Source organism: Tiliqua scincoides, chromosome 1 (assembly GCF_035046505.1).
Source record: "Tiliqua scincoides isolate rTilSci1 chromosome 1, rTilSci1.hap2, whole genome shotgun sequence".
Taxonomy (NCBI): Eukaryota; Metazoa; Chordata; class Lepidosauria; order Squamata; family Scincidae; genus Tiliqua; species Tiliqua scincoides.
The window spans coordinates 226,319,634-226,338,952 of NC_089821.1; the positions used below are offsets into that span (position 1 = coordinate 226,319,634).

General features: G+C 45.1%; 1 protein-coding gene across 1 annotated transcript in view; it reads right to left on the bottom strand.

Annotated features, from left to right (window-relative positions):
• Positions 1 to 206: 206 nt before the first annotated feature.
• Positions 207 to 19,319, bottom strand: part of TRIM67 (tripartite motif containing 67) — a 55,503-nt gene continuing 36,390 nt past the window's right edge. Inside the window, exons 6-10 of the mRNA XM_066611403.1 lie at positions 18,030 to 18,187; positions 13,230 to 13,368; positions 12,365 to 12,668; positions 2,612 to 2,774; positions 207 to 272 (exon numbers count right to left, since the gene is read on the bottom strand). Coding sequence (XP_066467500.1) covers positions 207 to 272; positions 2,612 to 2,774; positions 12,365 to 12,668; positions 13,230 to 13,368; positions 18,030 to 18,187 — 830 coding nt within the window. The remainder of the gene's footprint in view (positions 273 to 2,611; positions 2,775 to 12,364; positions 12,669 to 13,229; positions 13,369 to 18,029; positions 18,188 to 19,319) is intronic.

Here is a 19,319-nt window from a genome sequence, read left to right on the forward strand (position 1 = left end):
ACAGCAAATCCGGTGATATGTAAGAACTTGGAAATCACAGAAACATTCAAAAGGCATGTAGACTTAAAAATAATCATCAGGTCAGCTACAACCAATAAATTCCATTTTGATCTGAACTTAGAATGCTTTTAAAAAATGAATGTATGCCAAAAAAAATTCTAATTTGAAAACTTATAAAATCCAGCTTAGATTTCGGGAGCAGGAATTTAATTGCTCGGCAGCTTTGGTGGTCTTACAGTGTGCGGTATCTCCAGTCCTGTGTGCAGAGTCACCTAGAAGGAAGGGGAAGAGGAAAAAGAAATTTAGAACTAGAAATTAAAAATACTGATGAGGCAACTCTAGGGCCAGCATTGGTTTTATAGCACTAGGCACCTCTTAACATGAAATATTTTTTCATCAGTGCAGAACACAACTAATTTTGCACAGGGAATACTCAGTATGATCAGTTGCAGACCTGACCCCCAGGGGCACAGGACTTACCGCCATTACAGAACCTTACAATCACGGGCCCTCCAAAAGCCTTCTGAGGTTTCCAGAGGGTCATTAAACAGTACTTCCACTTTTTTGGAAATTGGAAGTACTGTTGAATAGCCCTCCAGAGGCCTCAGAAGACTTTCAGAGCACACTGGATGGAGTATGGGGACCTTCAGAAGGACTCCGGAGGGTTGGTGGGTGGAGGTAGCAGTGGTGGTATAGCAGGTGCAGCTTCACCACCCCCACAGGTGTGGCATCCCAGGGTTTCGCCTCCCTGACCAGGGTCCACCACTGTGTGTGGGATTTTATTTTCTTGCCTTTCCAAAAACACCCGAGATCGTATTGATTTGGAGTAAGGCTAAAACGGAATGATCACCACTTTTCAGTTTTCTCATCCAAGTTGGCCTTTCAACAAAACAGAACTTTATACTTGAAACTGATACAGAAAGGGGATCTTTTCTAGGCTGTTGAATATAGCTTCCCAACCTTGGTGCCGTGATGTTCCCAGGCAAGTTTTAAAGGGACATACCTGTACCTGGAAAAGCTTCTCAGCCTCATTTGACCATATAGAAAGCCCTCCTTTACACCCAAGGAGGGTGCTTACTAAGAAGCAGCCTGAAACAGTTCTGTGGAGCAGCAAAGGTAGAGGGGTGGTGAACTGACAAGCCCCCACTCAGTTGGTCTGCTGCCCTCTCCAGCCTGCTGCTCCAGTGGGCACTCTGATCCTCTTCCAGCTTGCTGATAGCAAGGTGGAAAAGGACTGCAGCAGCAGAAGCCCCCTTCTCCCTCCAGCACCTAGAAAGAAAACTGTCACATCTCTGAGTCACTTCTCTCCAACTACCCAGAGCTACGAAATACCAATGGGCAGGGAGAGGTCCACCAGCCTGTCCCTTCCCAGAAGCACAAGGTGCAGCCTCCCTCCTCTGCGTGACTTCTGCTTCCAATGAATAGGAGAGGTGCATGCTGGGAACTCAGTGTGTATGGCTCCTGTGAGCTGCATGCTGAGCTCAGGTAAGCAAAGGGAAGGAGACAGGAGTACCTCTCTTTCCCCTCCGTTTCCACTGGGAATGATTACTCACTCCCTGCCTACTTGCCTATCTTCCCCCTGCCTCCTCCCTTCAGCACTCATTTGCCTGCCCCCCCCCACTCACACCCATGTCTGGGTGCACTTGCCAAGGCGCAGGTGCACCCACAAGGGCAGCAAAATTGTGGATGAGATTCAGGAGGCATGGGGAGAATAGCCAGCACTGTTTATATCCTCTACTCCAGGGGTGCCCAAACCCTGGCCCTGGGGCCACTTGCGGCCCTTGAGGACTCTCAATGTGGCTCTCAGAGAGTCCCCAGTCTCCAATGAGCCTCTGACCCTCTGGAGATTTGTTGGAGCCCCCACTGGCCCAACACAGCTGCTCTTAGCTTGAGGGCAACTGTTTGACCTCTTTCGTGAGCTGTGGGATGAGGGCTCCTGCCACTGCTTGCAGTTTCACGTCTGTGATGCAGCAGAGGTAGCAAAAGGAAAGGCCAGCCTTGCTTTGTACAAGGCCTTTTATAGGCCTTGAGCTATTGCAAGACCTTCATTCATTCATATAAGTTTATCTTTAATATATTCATGTATGTAAACTTATGTAAATTTATTCAAATTTAAAATGTAAATTAATTCTTTTTTCCCCTGGCCCCCGACACAGTGTCAGAGAGATGATGTGGCCCTCCTGACAAAAACTTTGGACACCCCTGCCCTACTCCATGCTTCTGTCTGAAGCTCTGCAATCTCTCCCCCCCCCATCTGCAGTAAAATGAGCTGTGGGGGGTATGTGAGATTTTTCTTGGGTTATAAAAGGAGGCTGACTAAGCTTTAGTTTCCACTTTTATCAGACGGTAAGATTTCTCTTATTAAAAAAACTTCATCTGGGGAAAAAAATCACAGCACATCTTCCAGGTACACTGGTTTGTGCCAACGTACCCATCAACAGAAACAGTGTTCTAGCATACCTGATATTCTGCATAGAGATTCACCAGGCTATTCAAATATACAAGGATTTTTTACTATATGGCCACTATGCTTTGGCTGCAAGTCACTTTCGACCAGGAAATAGAGCTTGTCTTTTGGATTACAAGAAGATCCATGAGAAAATAATTTTACCTGGACATTTCGGTTGAGGCTTAATGCAGGCATGAAGACACCCTCCACATTTTCAAAGGCTGGGGGTCCCTGCTGCTGCCCATTAATGTAAAATGTTAGGGTGTGCTTGTTGAGGTCTAGAAGAACACCGACAGTTGCACCTTTAGAGACACCTCCTTCTGTCCTAAGAATCAGAGACCAATAATGGCCATGTGAGTTTCATCAAGTTGTCACCACACCTCTCAGTGCAGGAATGTCTGATGAAACCACAAGAACTGAAGAGCCAGCCAGCAACATTATTATCATAATTACTCTGTGGAGTTGAAACAAATATTGGTTCATGCTGAGAGTGGAGCAAATTTCTTAAATTCGAAATCATGTTTCACAATTGCATTTCAGCATAGAATCGGGACCCACATAACATGTGGGTTTTAAACAGCCCAATCCTATTCATGTCTACTCAGATGTATGTCCCAGGGAGTTCACCCAGTGAGTTCTGACGGTTGCATTGGTGGGTTGCAGTGGCGTAGCTAATGATCCTGTAGCCCGGTGCCAAGCTCAAAATGTTGCCCCAGAAGTGATGTCACAACCGGAAGTGACATCAGACCCAAGCTTTTTAAAAAGTGAAAATTGGGAGGAACCCACCTCCTCCCCCTTGCAGCTCACCACCTGCTTCCTCTGCTGTCTCTCCCCAGTCAGTGGCATAGATAAGGCATCTATCTATGACCTGGAGTCAAAGAACATTTTGTAGCCCCCCCCTCCGCATGACAAAATCAAATTTAATTAAGTAAATAAATAAAATGTTATTGGTTCCATGCTGTATCATAATAACATCTCATTGGCACTCAGAACAAACAGTTTCATAGGTCAGTTTGGAGTTAAACAAATCCATTTTTTGTTCCACAAGGCAGTTTTCATTTTCTGGTTAATTGGCTATAACTTTTGATAGAAAACAGATATTCTAGTGCTGTTTATTTCATTGCACTCTGCATTAAATTACCTTTCCAATGATATATAACATGATCCTATTATTCATACATACCAAGATTTTCACAATTCTGGTCACTAGTGTCAAGCTCAGCTTGTTGCCCCCCTAAAGCTTGACAACTGCTACCCCCTGCACCCCCTTAGCTATGCCACTGGTGGATTGTAAGTCCATATAGGTAAGTCCATATAGGATTTCAGCCTTAGTTAGTCTGACGGTGCTTAGATTTCATACCCAAAGTCAAATGTCATGGCAAACCTCAAATTTCAATGCGATGGATTTTCTGATTTGAACTATGAACATTTGCGACATAGTTTTGCATAACATAGGTAAAAAATAAAATGATGAGCTATTGTAGAGGTGTTTGTTTCTGGTGAGTAAGATAGGTTTACAGTCTAAGGTTGCAATCCTATCCTGAGCTGCCCCTGGGGCCACCCGCCACCCGCCCTCCCCCCACCCAGGAACAAGTCTCTCCCACTTCCTCCCCACCTACCTTTTGTCCTTGCGTCAGCCCAGCCAGGCCGACGCAAGACTCCAAGGGGAAGTTGCCACGGAGGCTGGATTTAGCCTCCATGTGTCAGCGCATCTCTGTGCACCGAGGCGGCCTCCTCCTGACGAGGCCCAAGTGTACCTTATGGTACGTATGTGACCCTCCTGGGCTGGCGCAAGGGACTTGCTGAAGTCCTTTCTAGGATTGTGTCCTAAGTCTTAATGAACACAATGGGCTTACTTATGATTAAAATACATAACTGTTTTCAAACACCTCTAGTGACTGCAACAGCAAATTCCATCATCTCCATGATTTATTTTTAAAAACATCAACTTAGAGTGACAAAGCTCCTCTACATGGGAACAGATGTTGGATAGAAAGAAGTGCTATTCCCTTCCTCTACCTGCCTGTTTTCCTGGAAACGTTTGCCAGTGAGTTTTTACCCCCACCAGTGTTCGAGACACTGGTTGTCCAAGCAAACACTGGTCTAGAATACCAAAGGAATAAAAGCACCTTGGGAGAGGATCAAAAAGGAAAAAGGCTAGCAGGGAAAGGGTTAAGAAGTCCACCTCAAAGTGACAGACATTGAAAAGGGTCAATTGAAGAGTCACCTTATTTCAAAAGAGACAGACTTTATCTCTTTAAAAGCCCTCAGGCTGGCACATTCAACAGCAGGGGCAGCCCATCCTTTAGATGAGTGATGATGAGAGTTGCATCCATGGATTGCAAGGGGACATGGGTGTGGCAGATCTGTGGTGCCCTCCACCCCAAATCTGGTGCTGCCACAATCCCCTTGCTGGATCCATGCATCCAGTCTGCCATGGATTCAAGCTTCATTAAGCAAGAGGAAATCCGATCTTCCACCTCCTTACCTTGCTTGTGGGGTGGTTGCTTGAAACACAGAAGTGCAGGACTTCCAGTTTGATTTACAGGGACCGAACAAAAGAAGAAGTTCCTTCATTTGCATGGTCCCTTTAACTCAAATCCAGAAGTCCCTCTGCAATTGAGGAAATCATGCAAGGACCACAGTAAGGGTTTTAAAAAAAACTATTGTGCAGAGGCAGCAGTGGCAGACCTCAGGTGGCAGCAGGAGGTCCTGCAAATTGCACCACCCCTCAGTTCTCTTTTAAACAACAGTTCTCTTTTAGCCACCACAGCCACATCAGTGGAAGCTCTTTTAAAGAATTTTTTTAAGTTTTTATTTAGATACTTTTAAAGAATTCTTAAAAGGGTCAAAGTCTTGCCTCCATGAAAAATACAATCACCCTAATTATATGTTACATACAGAGGTATTTGTTTCTGGTGTATATACTAGGATTACAGCCCAAGTCTGACTGAACACAATGGGCTGATTAAGGTATAGAACACCATTTTCAAGCACCTCCAGTTATATAACTTGATGCAGTGTGTTTTTTGTAAATATATTTTGATTTAAGGCAAACAAAAAAGATGCGTGATTGCAGCTAACCTAACGAAAAAGTGATGTTTAAAGGAAAATTAACTCAGTATTTTTTATTAATAATCCTGCATTGGTTAGGTGACAGGAGCCTCTATTTCAATGACAGGCTCCAACTATGATTACGGATTCAACTGACTACTATATGCAAGACTAATTTGGCATCGATGCAGATTTCCTCAGGGGAGTTAGGGTAGCCCAGCAATATGGTATATAAAACCACTGAGCCAGAAATCCACTGAATGTGTGCACTGACCATAGGCACTTAAGCTTTGTTAATGTCACTGGAGTTTTGCAACAGAATTTTAATAACCTGACACGCAAGGCAACGTTTTAAGCTTCACTGTAAAGAGCACTGTAGCAAAAGGAAAAAGCAAAACTTTCTGGGTCCCCTACAATAAATGGAACTTTCTAACTTATGAAAGCTTTGATCTACCAAAAATATTTTAAGCAAATATATCACCTGTTAGCTTCACAGCCAGTGATAATTATTAAAATGTTTTATCTGTATTCAAGTAGGAGAAATGATTATTAGTTGCCTGCATGAATCAGAATAATATTAGGGACTAGTTACACATGTGCTGAAAGGTGCAATTAGATCTAATAGGGGGTTAGCATTCACTTGACAAAACAGAATGCAACTTGATCTCCTACTATGTGCATATGAAGTTGTACCTGTGGCACATGGCCCTTGGATAGACTTATATATAGCAGCAGAAATGGAATGAATATATATATTCATTCATATATTCATATTCATTCATATATTCATTCATATATGTATGTGTGTGTGTATGTATGTATGTATGTATATTCATTGCATTCATTGCACACACATTGCACACACACACACACACACACACAATGCAATGAATGCAATGAATATACATACATACATACATACATACATATATATATGTATACAATGTGCCTAAAACCAATTCTTTGGAGCTGAGAATACACATCCATAAAAAGGTTTCTAGGGCATCAACTGCATGCTACCATTTTGTTTAAACAAAAACAAAAAACATCCTTGGCCTGAAAACAGCAGAGGCTATTTCAAAGTGTTCTAAATTTAGTACAGATTAACATGATTTCTGTCCAAATCTAATCTAGTTTTTAAAGGGGCAGAGATTAGTGCTTTCAATTTATATTGCTTTTAGGGAACTATTACTCTCTGCTGAGAGACAGACAAAAGGAAATAAAAAAACACTCTTATTAAGCCTAGCACTTGAGCAGGCATCTATCTGTTTTTGCAACCCAGTATGGAATGCAATAATGAAAAGGAAATTTGGTAAGCAGCGTTATGTGAACAGGCCTTCCCAGTGATGATCCCCCAAGCTATGGAACCAGTGGCGTACCTAAGGGGGTGCCGGGGGCAGCAATTGCACTGAGTAAAAACCTTTAGGAGGGCAACAGACTGAGCTTGACAGAAGTGGCCAAAATGGTAAAATCCTTGGTATTTTTGAACAATACCATCATGTTATATACAGGTTGAGTTTCATTATTTGCAAGGGTTCCGTTCCCAGAACTCATGTGAATGGCAAAAAATGCACTATAGCAAATCAATTTAAAAAACACAGGTCTCTTTGTTCTGGTGATTTAAAAACAGACTTGCTGACCTTTGTAATGCACACAGAGGCAATCAGTCTTTCTCCAGGTGCTTAGGCTTCACTAGGAGGCAGCAATCCCTCCCTTCACCAGGAGCCCCAGCAAGGGGGAAAGAATGGAGGAGGTGATAATCGCTGCCATTTAGCCTTCTTTCACATGGTCAGGGGGAAGGCAGGAGTGACTGTTTTCCTTTAATTTAAAGTGCCCTTCACATCAGCTTTGAGATAGAAAAATCTGTGGATACTTAGGTTGTATCTGTAATCACTTGTATGACTGTCTGTCTGCAACAGTAAAAAGCAGTTTTTTAAACTGTGATTTTAAAGGAGTGCATTTTTCCCGTTCACCAGGGATCAGCAAATTCCTTCTCATTTGCAGGGGACATTCATGTTGAGTCAAATCTGTGTATAAAAAATCCATGTATAACAAGGCTGGACCTGTATCATCCGATGCAAAATTTAATGCAGAATGCAATGAAACAAACTGTGTCAAAATATCTCTATTCTATCAAAAGTTATAGCCAAATAGCCAAAAAATAAAAACACAACTGCATTATGTAACAAAAACTGGATTTTCTTAACTCAGAACTGACCAATGACAGCCCAATCCTATCCAACTTTCCAGCACCGGTGCAATCGCAATGCAGTCCTGTGGTAAGGGAACAAATATTCCCAAATCTTAAGGAGGCCTCTGTGACTGCACCCCCAACACAGGAAGCAGTGCATACCCCTTTGGCACAGCAGCACCGGCCTTGGAAAATTGGATAGGATTGGGCTGTGAGACTGATTGTTCTGAGAGCCAATAAGGTATGAATATGGGGGAGCCTGGGGGGGAGGCGGCAGAGCAAGTGGGTGGTGAGCTGTTGTGGGGAGGAGGTAGAATTGCCCCCTTTTTCATTTTTTTAAAAGCCTGGGCATGACGTTACTTCCAGGGCATCATTTTTAGCTCAGCACCAGGCCACATTATCATTAGCTATGGCACTGTATGGAACTCCTTGCCTCTGGAAGTGGCAGACACATTTTTTTTGCCTGAAGGCCTGACTTTTGTCCAGCCTTCAAAGTTTTTGTATAATGTTTTACATTTTGGTTGTCTTTTCCCTGTTGGGTTATTTTCTTATTGCACAAACTGTTCTCTTTTTATTTTGATTGTGTATTTGCTTTTTGGTTGTGTATTTTGCTATTTTGGTTGTATATTTGCTTTATATTGCTTTAGTATCTTTGTAAGCTGTCCTAAGTGTTTGTTCAGACATGTGAAAAATATGTTTTTAAATTAAATAAATAAAAAGCAAACTAGTAAAGATTTTTTTTTTCCCTGTACTGCTTTTCTATCTATAATTTGTGAGTCTGCCTAACCACTGATAGTACAGATGCAATGATGTAGTAGTAGTAATGAATCTACCCGTTCTTCAGATGTGGTCAGCAGACATAGGGAGTTGCTGATCTAATCCACTGGATCATAGATGTAAAGAAATAAGAGACCAAGTTTTATGTATCACTGCAAATTTAGAGGGAAAGCAGATGCAACTCCAGAGTTTAGATTTAGTGAAATCCTTTTCAGATTTCTTTCCAATCTGGAAACAATGGGTCACCTATAATAGACCAGTCTCCATGTTCTGATGGAGGGAGGAAAGGTTGGAACTGATCTAAGTCAAGCTATTTGGCCCTGAGGGTGGGTGGTAGTGCAGGAAAGTGGGTACAATGCCATCTGCAGGACACTAGAGGGCAATGACATCCAGTCATCCAGGAGACAGAGGACTCAGAGTCTACTTATCTTACACCCCAATCCTAACCAATTTTCCAACACAGATGCAGCCACAATGCAGACCTACATTTCCTCTCTCTCGCCCCTTCTTCCATCCCTCCTGATCTTCCAGCATGCAAGTCCTCTCTCCATGAACTCTAACTAAGAAGTGGAGTCCACCATGCCATGAGGTCTCACATCCCCAAGCAAAAGGAATAACACTAGGATTCCCTGTTCCAAAGTCTAGGACCTGTACAGCCAACAAAAAATGTGCATGCTTGTGAACTGTAAGTAAAGTATTTTTCTCTCTGAAAGTCTTTTGCTGCCTGTGCTCCTATTTTATCATTAGCAACAAACTAGTGCAGATTTGTGGAGAGCAATCGGAAAGAGGGTCTTCTGCAATATGTGATCAGTGATCATGCTGCGATCCGTTTTGACGTGCACGTTGGGGGAAGAATACCAGGCAAATCTCTAACAAAAACCCTTGACTTCCGACGGGCGGACTTCCCTCAAATGAGGAGGCTGGTTAGAAGGAGGTTGAAAGGGAGGGTAAAAAGAGTCCAGTCTCTCCAGAGTGCATGGAGGCTGCTTAAAACAACAGTAATAGAGGCCCAGCAGAGGTGTATACCGCAAAGAAAGCAGGGTTCCACTAAATCCAGGAGAGTGCCCGCATGGCTAACCAGCCAAGTTAGAGAGGCTGTGAAGGGCAAGGAAGCTTCCTTCCGCAAATGGAAGTCTTGCCCTAATGAAGAGAATAAAAAGGAACATAAACTGTGGCAAAAGAAATGTAAGAAGGTGATAGGGGAGGCCAAGCGAGACTATGAGGAACGCATGGCCGGCAACATTAAGGGGAATAATAAAAGCTTCTTCAAATATGTTAGAAGCAGGAAACCCGCCAGAGAAGCGGTTGGCCCTCTGGATGGTGAGGGAGGGAAAGGGGAGATAAAAGGAGACTTAGAGATGGCAGAGAAATTAAATGAGTTCTTTGCATCTGTCTTCACGGCAGAAGACCTCGGGCAGATACCGCTGCCCGAACGGCCCCTCCTAACCGAGGAGTTAAGTCAGATAGAGGTTAAAAGAGAAGATGTTTCAGACCTCATTGATAAATTAAAGATCAATAAGTCACCGGGCCCTGATGGCATCCACCCAAGGGTTATTAAGGAATTGAAGAACGAAGTTGCAGATCTCTTGACTAAGGTATGCAACTTGTCCCTCAAAACGGCCACGGTACCAGAAGATTGGAGGATAGCAAATGTCACGCCTATTTTTAAAAAGGGAAAGAGGGGGGACCCGGGAAACTATAGGCCGGTCAGCCTAACATCTATACCGGGTAAGATGGTGGAATGCCTCATCAAAGATAGGATCTCAAAACACATAGACGAACAGGCCTTGCTGAGGGAGAGTCAGCATGGCTTCTGTAAGGGTAAGTCTTGCCTCACAAACCTTATAGAATTCTTTGAAAAGGTCAACAGGCATGTGGATGCGGGAGAACCCATGGACATTATATATCTGGACTTTCAGAAGGCGTTTGACACGGTCCCTCACCAAAGGCTACTGAAAAAACTCCACAGTCAGGGAATTAGAGGACAGGTCCTCTCCTGGATTGAGAACTGGTTGGAGGCCAGGAAGCAGAGAGTGGGTGTCAATGGGCAATTTTCACAATGGAGAGAGGTGAAAAGCGGTGTGCCCCAAGGATCTGTCCTGGGACCGGTGCTTTTCAACCTCTTCATAAATGACCTGGAGACAGGGTTGAGCAGTGAAGTGGCTAAGTTTGCAGATGACACCAAACTTTTCCGAGTGGTAAAGACCAGAAGTGATTGTGAGGAGCTCCAGAAGGATCTCTCCAGACTGGCAGAATGGGCAGCAAAATGGCAGATGCGCTTCAATGTCAGTAAGTGTAAAGTCATGCACATTGGGGCAAAAAATCAAAACTTTAGATATAGGCTGATGGGTTCTGAGCTGTCTGTGACAGATCAGGAGAGAGATCTTGGGGTGGTGGTGGACAGGTCGATGAAAGTGTCGACCCAATGTGCGGCGGCAGTGAAGAAGGCCAATTCTATGCTTGGGATCATTAGGAAGGGTATTGAGAACAAAACGGTTAGTATTATAATGCCGTTGTACAAATCGATGGTAAGGCCACACCTGGAGTATTGTGTCCAGTTCTGGTCGCCGCATCTCAAAAAAGACATAGTGGAAATGGAAAAGGTGCAAAAGAGAGCGACTAAGATGATTACGGGGCTGGGGCACCTTCCTTATGAGGAAAGGCTAAGGCGTTTGGGCCTCTTCAGCCTAGAAAAGAGACGCTTGAGGGGGGACATGATTGAGACATACAAAATTATGCAGGGGATGGACAGAGTGGATAGGGAGATGCTCTTTACACTCTCACATAATACCAGAACCAGGGGACATCCACTAAAATTGAGTGTTGGGCGGGTTAGGACAGACAAAAGAAAATATTTCTTTACTCAGCGCGTGGTCGGTCTGTGGAACTCCTTGCCACAGGATGTGGTGCTGGCGTCTAGCCTAGACGCCTTTAAAAGGGGATTGGACGAGTTTCTGGAGGGAAAATCCATTATGGGGTACAAGCCATGATGTGTATGCGCAACCTCCTGATTTTAGGAATGGGTTAAGTCAGAATGCCAGATGTAGGGGAGAGCACCAGGATGAGGTCTCTTGTTATCTGGTGTGCTCCCTGGGGCATTTGGTGGGCCGCTGTGAGATACAGGAAGCTGGACTAGATGGGCCTATGGCCTGATCCAGTGGGGCTGTTCTTATGTTCTTATGTTCTTATGTTCTTAATATGACAGTTTAATATTTACTCCCACAGACCCCTTTTTCTAAAAGGCAGGGTCTGAAAGGGGGGGGGAAGGTGTTCTTGTTTGTTCTAAATGCTCCACCGACAGAAGCTTTGGACTGGAGTTGGGGGCAGGCATCAGGTTTCAGGCTGGTTGAAATCGGAATCAAAGCTTTCATTGGCACAGCTACATAGTACTTAGTTCAGCTTGCCACTGTTATTTCAAGTTTAACCCTTAGATTAATCAAAAATAATCATGGACAGTGCAACCAATGTCTACTGAGTTACATAACACTAAGCCTTCAATCAGGGAGAAGAGGAGGAAGGTTCAAGAACCCTGCACAAGCATCCTGCACCTAAAGGAGGGCGATACAGCAAGTTGGCTAGTTGGAGGAACCATGGGGACCTTCTCTCTCACTACTCAGCTAGACAGTCAGACTTTCTTTCACTCTCCTACCCAATTATGTAGTTCCTTTGATACAATTTTTCCTTTCTTTATAACCACAAGCCTGGCAGATGTAACCCAAAACACGCTGCATACATCAGTCGCATCAACACATTTTAGGGGAAAGGCTGGCAACAACTAGAATTATGGGAAGTGTTCTTGACATGTATTTTCTGAAGGCACTTCTCACACATTTGTCATCTTTATTAAGAACCACAGCTCACTTAAGCTTGAGAGAAGCTGCTGGAATGCTTACCGGTTGGTGTGAGAATTGCAGTGCATGAACCAACTGCGATTGTTGTCGACATACATAGCCCATGCCTTGTCATCCTTCCCGAGCATCATGTCCTTGACCACATTAATTCGAGCAATTCCAAAGGCTGGGTCTGGGTGGTTATCGTAACGGTCTACGTGCAATTCCCAATAGTGCACTCCCTTTGAGAAAGCCGCAGTGCCCAGAACGACACGGTCATCATAGCTACTGCAGGTCGCTGTCTGGTTGTCATTTGACAAAACTATGTCCCTATGGGCTGAAGAGGGATCAAATGTAAACCAGGCCACTACAGAGAAAGGAAGAGTTTGCAGGTTAGAAGGATGCAATAAAGCCTAGTTCATGACGTTCCATCTAGAAACAGTAACATTGTATTGACAAAGCGAAGAAGACAGAACATGATCCCACCAAATGTAATCACATCTGAATGCCACTGATCTCAATGACCAGGAGTTACATACATATTACTCAGGTTCTAGGGAACCAAAAATTGAAAGATCTGACTGGCACTTATGGGTGATGATTGATTAGTGAGAAGGAAGATGTCACTCCAATTTCATTTAATCAAGATTTTAGTGGTACAGTTGGGATTCTCTTCCAATCTAATTGATACCCCCCCCCCCCAGAATTCTTTAACAAGTCTGACAAATTCTACAACATTCTCAGGCCATGCTAGGCTTTGCACTCATTCCAAGTTCCAGCGGCATGCATAAATATACAGTGTGCAAAAACAGCAAGGTTTAATGGTTGGTCTGTACTGATTTTGCAGCTTGATTCCAAAATCCAGTTGAATCTGGAAGGTTTTGGCAGATGCCAGATACAGAGAAAACTCAAGAAGGAAGTTACACACCATCAGAAGTCTGTAAAACCACAGTCTTGCTATAAGGGCCCACTCCTGATGAATTAAAGGCTTTGACTCTTGCATTGTAGGTACTGTTGAAATGAAGGCCATCAATAGTGCATAGCGTCTCCTTGCCAACATACACTTCCTAAACAATAAAAAAGGCAGGAATAGAGTTCACCAAATACTTGTTGAACAGTGCATACAAATTCTGGTGTGGTCTCATAAGAAAACCTTCAAACGGGAACAACTGTATTTTGTGTTACCGGCAAATTATCGCAATAAGATACAGCAAAGTGAACTCAAGGAGCACATGCATCATCCGGGATTTAATCCTGGATGAGAAAGCCGACCTGGTATGTATTACGGAGACCTGGTTGGACATGGCAGGAGGAGTTAGTCTCTCTGAACTCTGTCCTCCAGGTTTCCAGGTGTTGCAGCAGCCAAGATTGCAGGGACGGGGAGGGGGAGTTGCAATGGTCTATCGTGAGTCCATCTCCCTTACCAGGTGCCCTGTCCAGCAGTTTGCTGGGTTCGAGTGCCTGCATGTTGTGTTGAGAGGACCGGACAGGATTGGGATTCTGTTGGTGTACCGCCCACCCTGCTGCCCAACAGTCTCCCTGCCTGAGCTGACTGGGGTGATCTCGGGGGTGGCATTGGAGGCCCCCTGCCTATTAGTGCTGGGGGACTTCAATGTGCATGCCGAGGCACCTGCGTCAGGTGCAGCTCAGGATTTCACGGCCGCCATGACAACCATGGGCCTGTCCCAGAAGATCTTGGCCCCAACACATACTGCAGGACACGTGCTGGACCTGGTGTTTACAGCTGGGCATGGGGGCAGTGATCTGGACGTAGAGGAGATCAAGATCACTCCGTTGTCATGGACAGATCACTTCCTGGTAAGGTTTAGGCTTGTTGCGACAGCACCATCTGATCTTCGTAACAGCACATCTTGGAACAGCACATCTGATCTTCATAAGGGATATCTCTCAGAGCTGATCTTCAGAGAAAAAGCATGTGACATAGCCTCCAGGACTGCACAACTCCATAATGTAGGGGCTGCAAGTACCTGCTGTGCAGCCCAGACCTGAACTCCAAATTCTATCTTGCAAGCCACCTCCCCTTTTCTCTTTCCAAGTCTCCCCAGAAATTTGTGTTCGGCCACAGGTGGCAGAAAAAGGTGTGGTGGGTACTCCCAACCCCAACAGAGCATCTTTTTATGCTAGGCCTGGACTGGGACTACAGGCTCCAGCATCCCTGTTGAGAAAAATAATGCTCAGTGCATTATTTCCACTGGAAGGACTGCCACACAGACTGGTTTGCAATGATTACAATAACAAAGTCAGATCAAATAACAATAAAAATATAGCCAATTACAAAAAATGTAACCAGTGAAATGACAGTAATGATTATTGTTAGCAAAGAAAATGCCTGGCAGAAGCAGAATGGACTGCTTCTGCAGAATGGAATTTACACAGTGGCAATAAGGCCATCAAAAAAGGGTCAAGCCAAGCCTCCCTTCAGTGGGAATTTCTCATTTGGGTGGGGCCATGGAAAAGGCTCTTGCCTGCACATGGACAAGTGGAAGCCTTGTCACCTGGCCAAGTGCTGGTGCTCTAGCTGCCCTCTGCAGGCATGCATTGTATAGATTTGCCAGAAAGACCAAGCTTTCACCAAGGTGGTAGAACTTAATCACTTCGAACACAAAGTTAAGGAGGTGTGGTCTGGTAGCTGAGCTGAAGAATGCTAAGCAGGAGCAGTCCTGGTTGAAAATTTGGATGGGAAATTGGAAAAAAGCTGGCAAACTATCGTGAGAGGACAAAGCTAGGAGGAGCTGCTGTTGTGACCTGTGACTGTGAGAGGGTGATAAGACTCACAAATGATGCCGCAGGAATGTGGAGGAGCATAGAAAGTCACCTTCCAAGAAAGCTCGGAAGGCATACCCAGATGCCAGATATAATGACCACACCGTGAAGGATTCCATCTGGAAGTGAAGGACTCCATGAGTGTTCGTAGAACAATTATTGTAAACACTCAGTTGAAGTAAAGATGAGTTTAGTATAGCCTGCCTGTGTAAACCACCTTGAGTCTTTAAGGCTACAATCCTATGCTCACTTTCCTGGGAGTAAGCCCCATTGACTATAAAGAGACTTACTTCTGAGTAGACATGCATAGGAGTAGACTCTGAGGACCCAATCCTATCCAATTTTCCAGTGCTGGTGCAGTTTTTCCATTGGGGTGTGTGTCCCTACGCCGGGGACTGGACAGGGGGAGTGCGTCCCTGTTGGTCCTGCTGGACCTCTCAGCGGCTTTCGATACCATCGACCATGGTATCCTTCTGGGCCGATTGGCCGAGTTGGGAGCTGGAGGCACTGTTTTGCGGTGGTTCCGCTCCTACTTGGAGGGTCGGTCCCAGATGGTGGTGCTGGGGGATGCCTGTTCGACACCCTGGCCCTTGAGATGTGGGGTGCCACAGGGCTCAATTCTGTCCCCCATGCTATTTAACATCTACATGAAACCGCTGGGAGAGGTCATCCGGGGGTTTGGAGTGGGGTGCCATCAATATGCTGATGACACCCAGCTCTATCTCTCCTTTCCTCCAGACTCCAGGGTGGCGGTTGAGGACCTGGAGCGCTGTCTGGAGGCAGTGAGGATCTGGATGGGGGCTAACAAGCTGAAATTAAATCCGGATAAGACAGAGGCTCTCCTGGTTCGGAAATCCTCGATGCAGGTGCTGGACTATCGGCTTGCGCTGAATGGGGTTGCACTCCCTCTGAAGGAGCAGGTCTGCAGCTTGGGGGTCCACCTGGACTCGCAGCTGCTCCTGGATTCCCAGGTGGCGGCTGTGGCAAGGGGGGCCTTCGCTCAGCTTCGGCTGGTGCGCCAGCTGCGGCCGTACTTGGATCGTGCAGACCTGGCCACGGTGATCCATGCCTCGGTGACATCGAGATTAGATTACTGTAACACACTCTATGTGGGGCTGCCCTTGAAGACGGTTCGGAAACTGCAACTAGTGCAGAATGCGGCGGCCCGTGTGGTTACTGGAGGTAGGCGGTTCAACCCTGTCAGTCCGCTTCTCCAGCGGCTGCACTGGCTGCCCATTCGTTTCCGGGCCCAATTCAAGATGCTGGTATTGACCTTTAAAGCCCTATACTGCTCTGGACCAGGGTATCTTAGAGATCGCCTGCTCCCGTACAATCCAGCTCGCCCTCTCAGGTCATCAGAGAAGGCCTTTTTACAAGTGCCGCCGCCTAGGGAGGTACGTGGGGCAGCTGCAAGAAATAGGGCCTTCTCAGTAGTGGCACCAATGCTATGGAACTCCCTTCCCCTTGACTTAAGAATGGCTCCCTCTCTTGAGACCTTTCGGCAAGGCCTGAAGACCCTTCTGTTTAAACAGGCCTTCTGAGTTCTTGGCCTTTTAACATCTTTTTAAGATCTTTTAATATTTTTTTTACAGGCCTGATTCTTTTATGACTTGCTGCTGCTCTATGCTCTTTTTACCTATTTTTACTCTGACTGCTGTTTTTAGTATGTGTTAATATGTTTTTATTTGTTTTTAAATTGTTTTTAATATGTTGTAAGCCGCCTTGAGTCCCTTCGGGGAGAAAGGTGGGGTAGAAATAAAGTTATTATTATTATTATTATTATTATTATTATTATTATTATTATTATTATTATTATTATGTAGTGTGGCCTCTATGCCAATAAAGGTTGTTGAATTGTGTAGTGTGGCCTGCCTGTGTGCTTAGGAAAGATGCTTTGAGAAGGCAGTGTTTCAATTTTTTTTCCCCAAAGGGGCAGCTTCAATGTTTTTATCTGAAGTTAGAGAGAATTTTATTCTGCAGGCTCCCAAATGCATAGATTAAGGGCTAAATAGAAAGACTAAAGTGTTCTCTGATTTCAAATCAATCAGACCCAAGAGCAGGTTGGAGGGCTGTCCAGTGGCAATGCTCCACTTGCTGAGCTCTTCTCACTACACCTCAGCATGGAAGATTCTGCGCCAGAGCTTCACCCACAGAGCGAGGTGCTGGCTGCATTTGTGGGTGCTCTGCTCGCAACCCAGCGCAGGGCCCATCAGGTGTGGGTTCTGATTAGTCCAAATTGGTCAAATCTCCCTAAGGCCGATCCTGGTTATGGAACAGGGTAGGACGCGTCTAGGCAGTGTCTCTTCCAAGCCTTGGTGCGATGCTGCCAGGAAGTGAACCCTGAGACTCAGGCAAGTGCCGTGATTCACCAGACAAACACAGGGCCACCTTCGGAGCAGAGCCCAATTTGGTTAAATTGGTCAAACTGACATAAAGCCAGACCAGTGTCTGTAACATCAATCCTCAAAATTGTATAGAATGATATATTCTAATCAGTTTATTCAAAGTGCATTTATCTGTATGTCTCTGCATGACATTTCAGCAACACAATAAAATGTGTTGAGCTAACAAAGAAAATTACGCTCAGCGTGCCTAGACACATGACCGTGCACCCAAGGCAGCAGAGAGGCCATGTGTCATTCAGCCCTCCTCATTACTTACGTCTGACATTTGTGAACAAATTTTTGAATACAACAAATTTCCAGTTCTATTCTAATCTCACTATATTCAAGAATTTGTCCCAGAATGTCAAACATAACTGATGTCCAGGACACTTGAGGAGGCCACCTTACTTTTTATGTTTCTTCCCACTCTATGAGACCAAAAGGACCAAACCTCTTGGGAGTCCCACCATCCACTGGACTGGTGGCCACTGCTGAAATGTATTTTTCAATGGTGGCCCCCCAGTCTTTGGAATCAACAAAAGAAGGAACAAAGGTCTCACTCGGAATTGTCCACCGTCGCCATCATCAAGTTCCAAGATGTAACCTTCGACTGGGTTGTGACTAAAAGGCGGCATCCTCCAGGCAAGTGTCACACTGTTGTTTCGGGTGCAGCACTTCTCCAGCTGCAGCAGCGGGACTGGCGGCACTGAAACAGGAACTGAGCACAGGTTAGTGCAACTCTGCCCTTACCCATCAGGCTGTGTGACAGGCAGCACCAGTATCACCTGTATCCCAAAATCACTGAAACTGCAGCCCTTTGGGGCCCTTCTGCCAGTTAACTGTCAGTGGAATTTGTGTGAAACAAGCTGTCTCAAGGACTGCGGTCTTATGGCCAATTCACAGCATTCAGGAAGACCTTTTATCACGGTGAGTGTTCATAAATGGCAAGTGAGCAACGAAGATGCTGCAAAGGTGTCATCGGACCATTTCACCACATCTCTAATGTGTTCATGATGGCACCTGTCAACCCACCTCTTGGATGATTTTATGTAGAATGGTTAGCCGCAGTAAGGGGCTGGGCGCATGATGGTGTCATTGGACAACAGCTTTGATATGCATTCAGCACTCATTATACACCCAGTAACCCAGATCTCAATTAATACTAAATGGTATTTAAATGGGCGTCGGACTCAGTGCATAGCCATGATAAACTCATGTAGCTTGCATCCATTTGACTCACACACAAAGGATGACTTTGGTTGCACCAAAGTTGCACCAAAGTTTAGCTGGAAGAGCACTTGATCTGTGAGAGCATAGCTCTTACTGGTTGAAAATGTCACTGTGATTGATATTGATCAGGGTGGCATCCCGATGGTATTAGAAAATGTAATGGAGCATCCAGTCATGCTCCCTTCCGGGTAAAAGGTGCCACGGTAAATGAGTGTCATGTATCTGTAGACAAAATCCTCTCTACAAAAAGTCCAGTAAAAGCCCAGTTAGCGTTATGTTTGAAAAGAGGTGTCACAACTCCTGCCCTAGCAGCAGTTCAGATTCTGATTCCAACTAGGAAGACCCGAGGGATCAGTATTGGACTCTGACCCAGTTAAGGTCAGGGAGGCCCTTTTCAGCATCCCGTTAATTATCTGAAGCTTGGCTGGTTGGAACACAGGAAAGGGCCATCTGTGGTCTCACCTAGACTCTGGAATTCAGGATGGCTTGCCTTTTCTGATGAATTTTCATCTCTGCATCAAAAGATCTTTTGGTGGCTACTGGTGCCACAAGACAGCCAAAGGTCGTCTCAGGGTAAGGGAACATTGGTTCTCTTACACTGTGTCATAACTGGGCAGCTC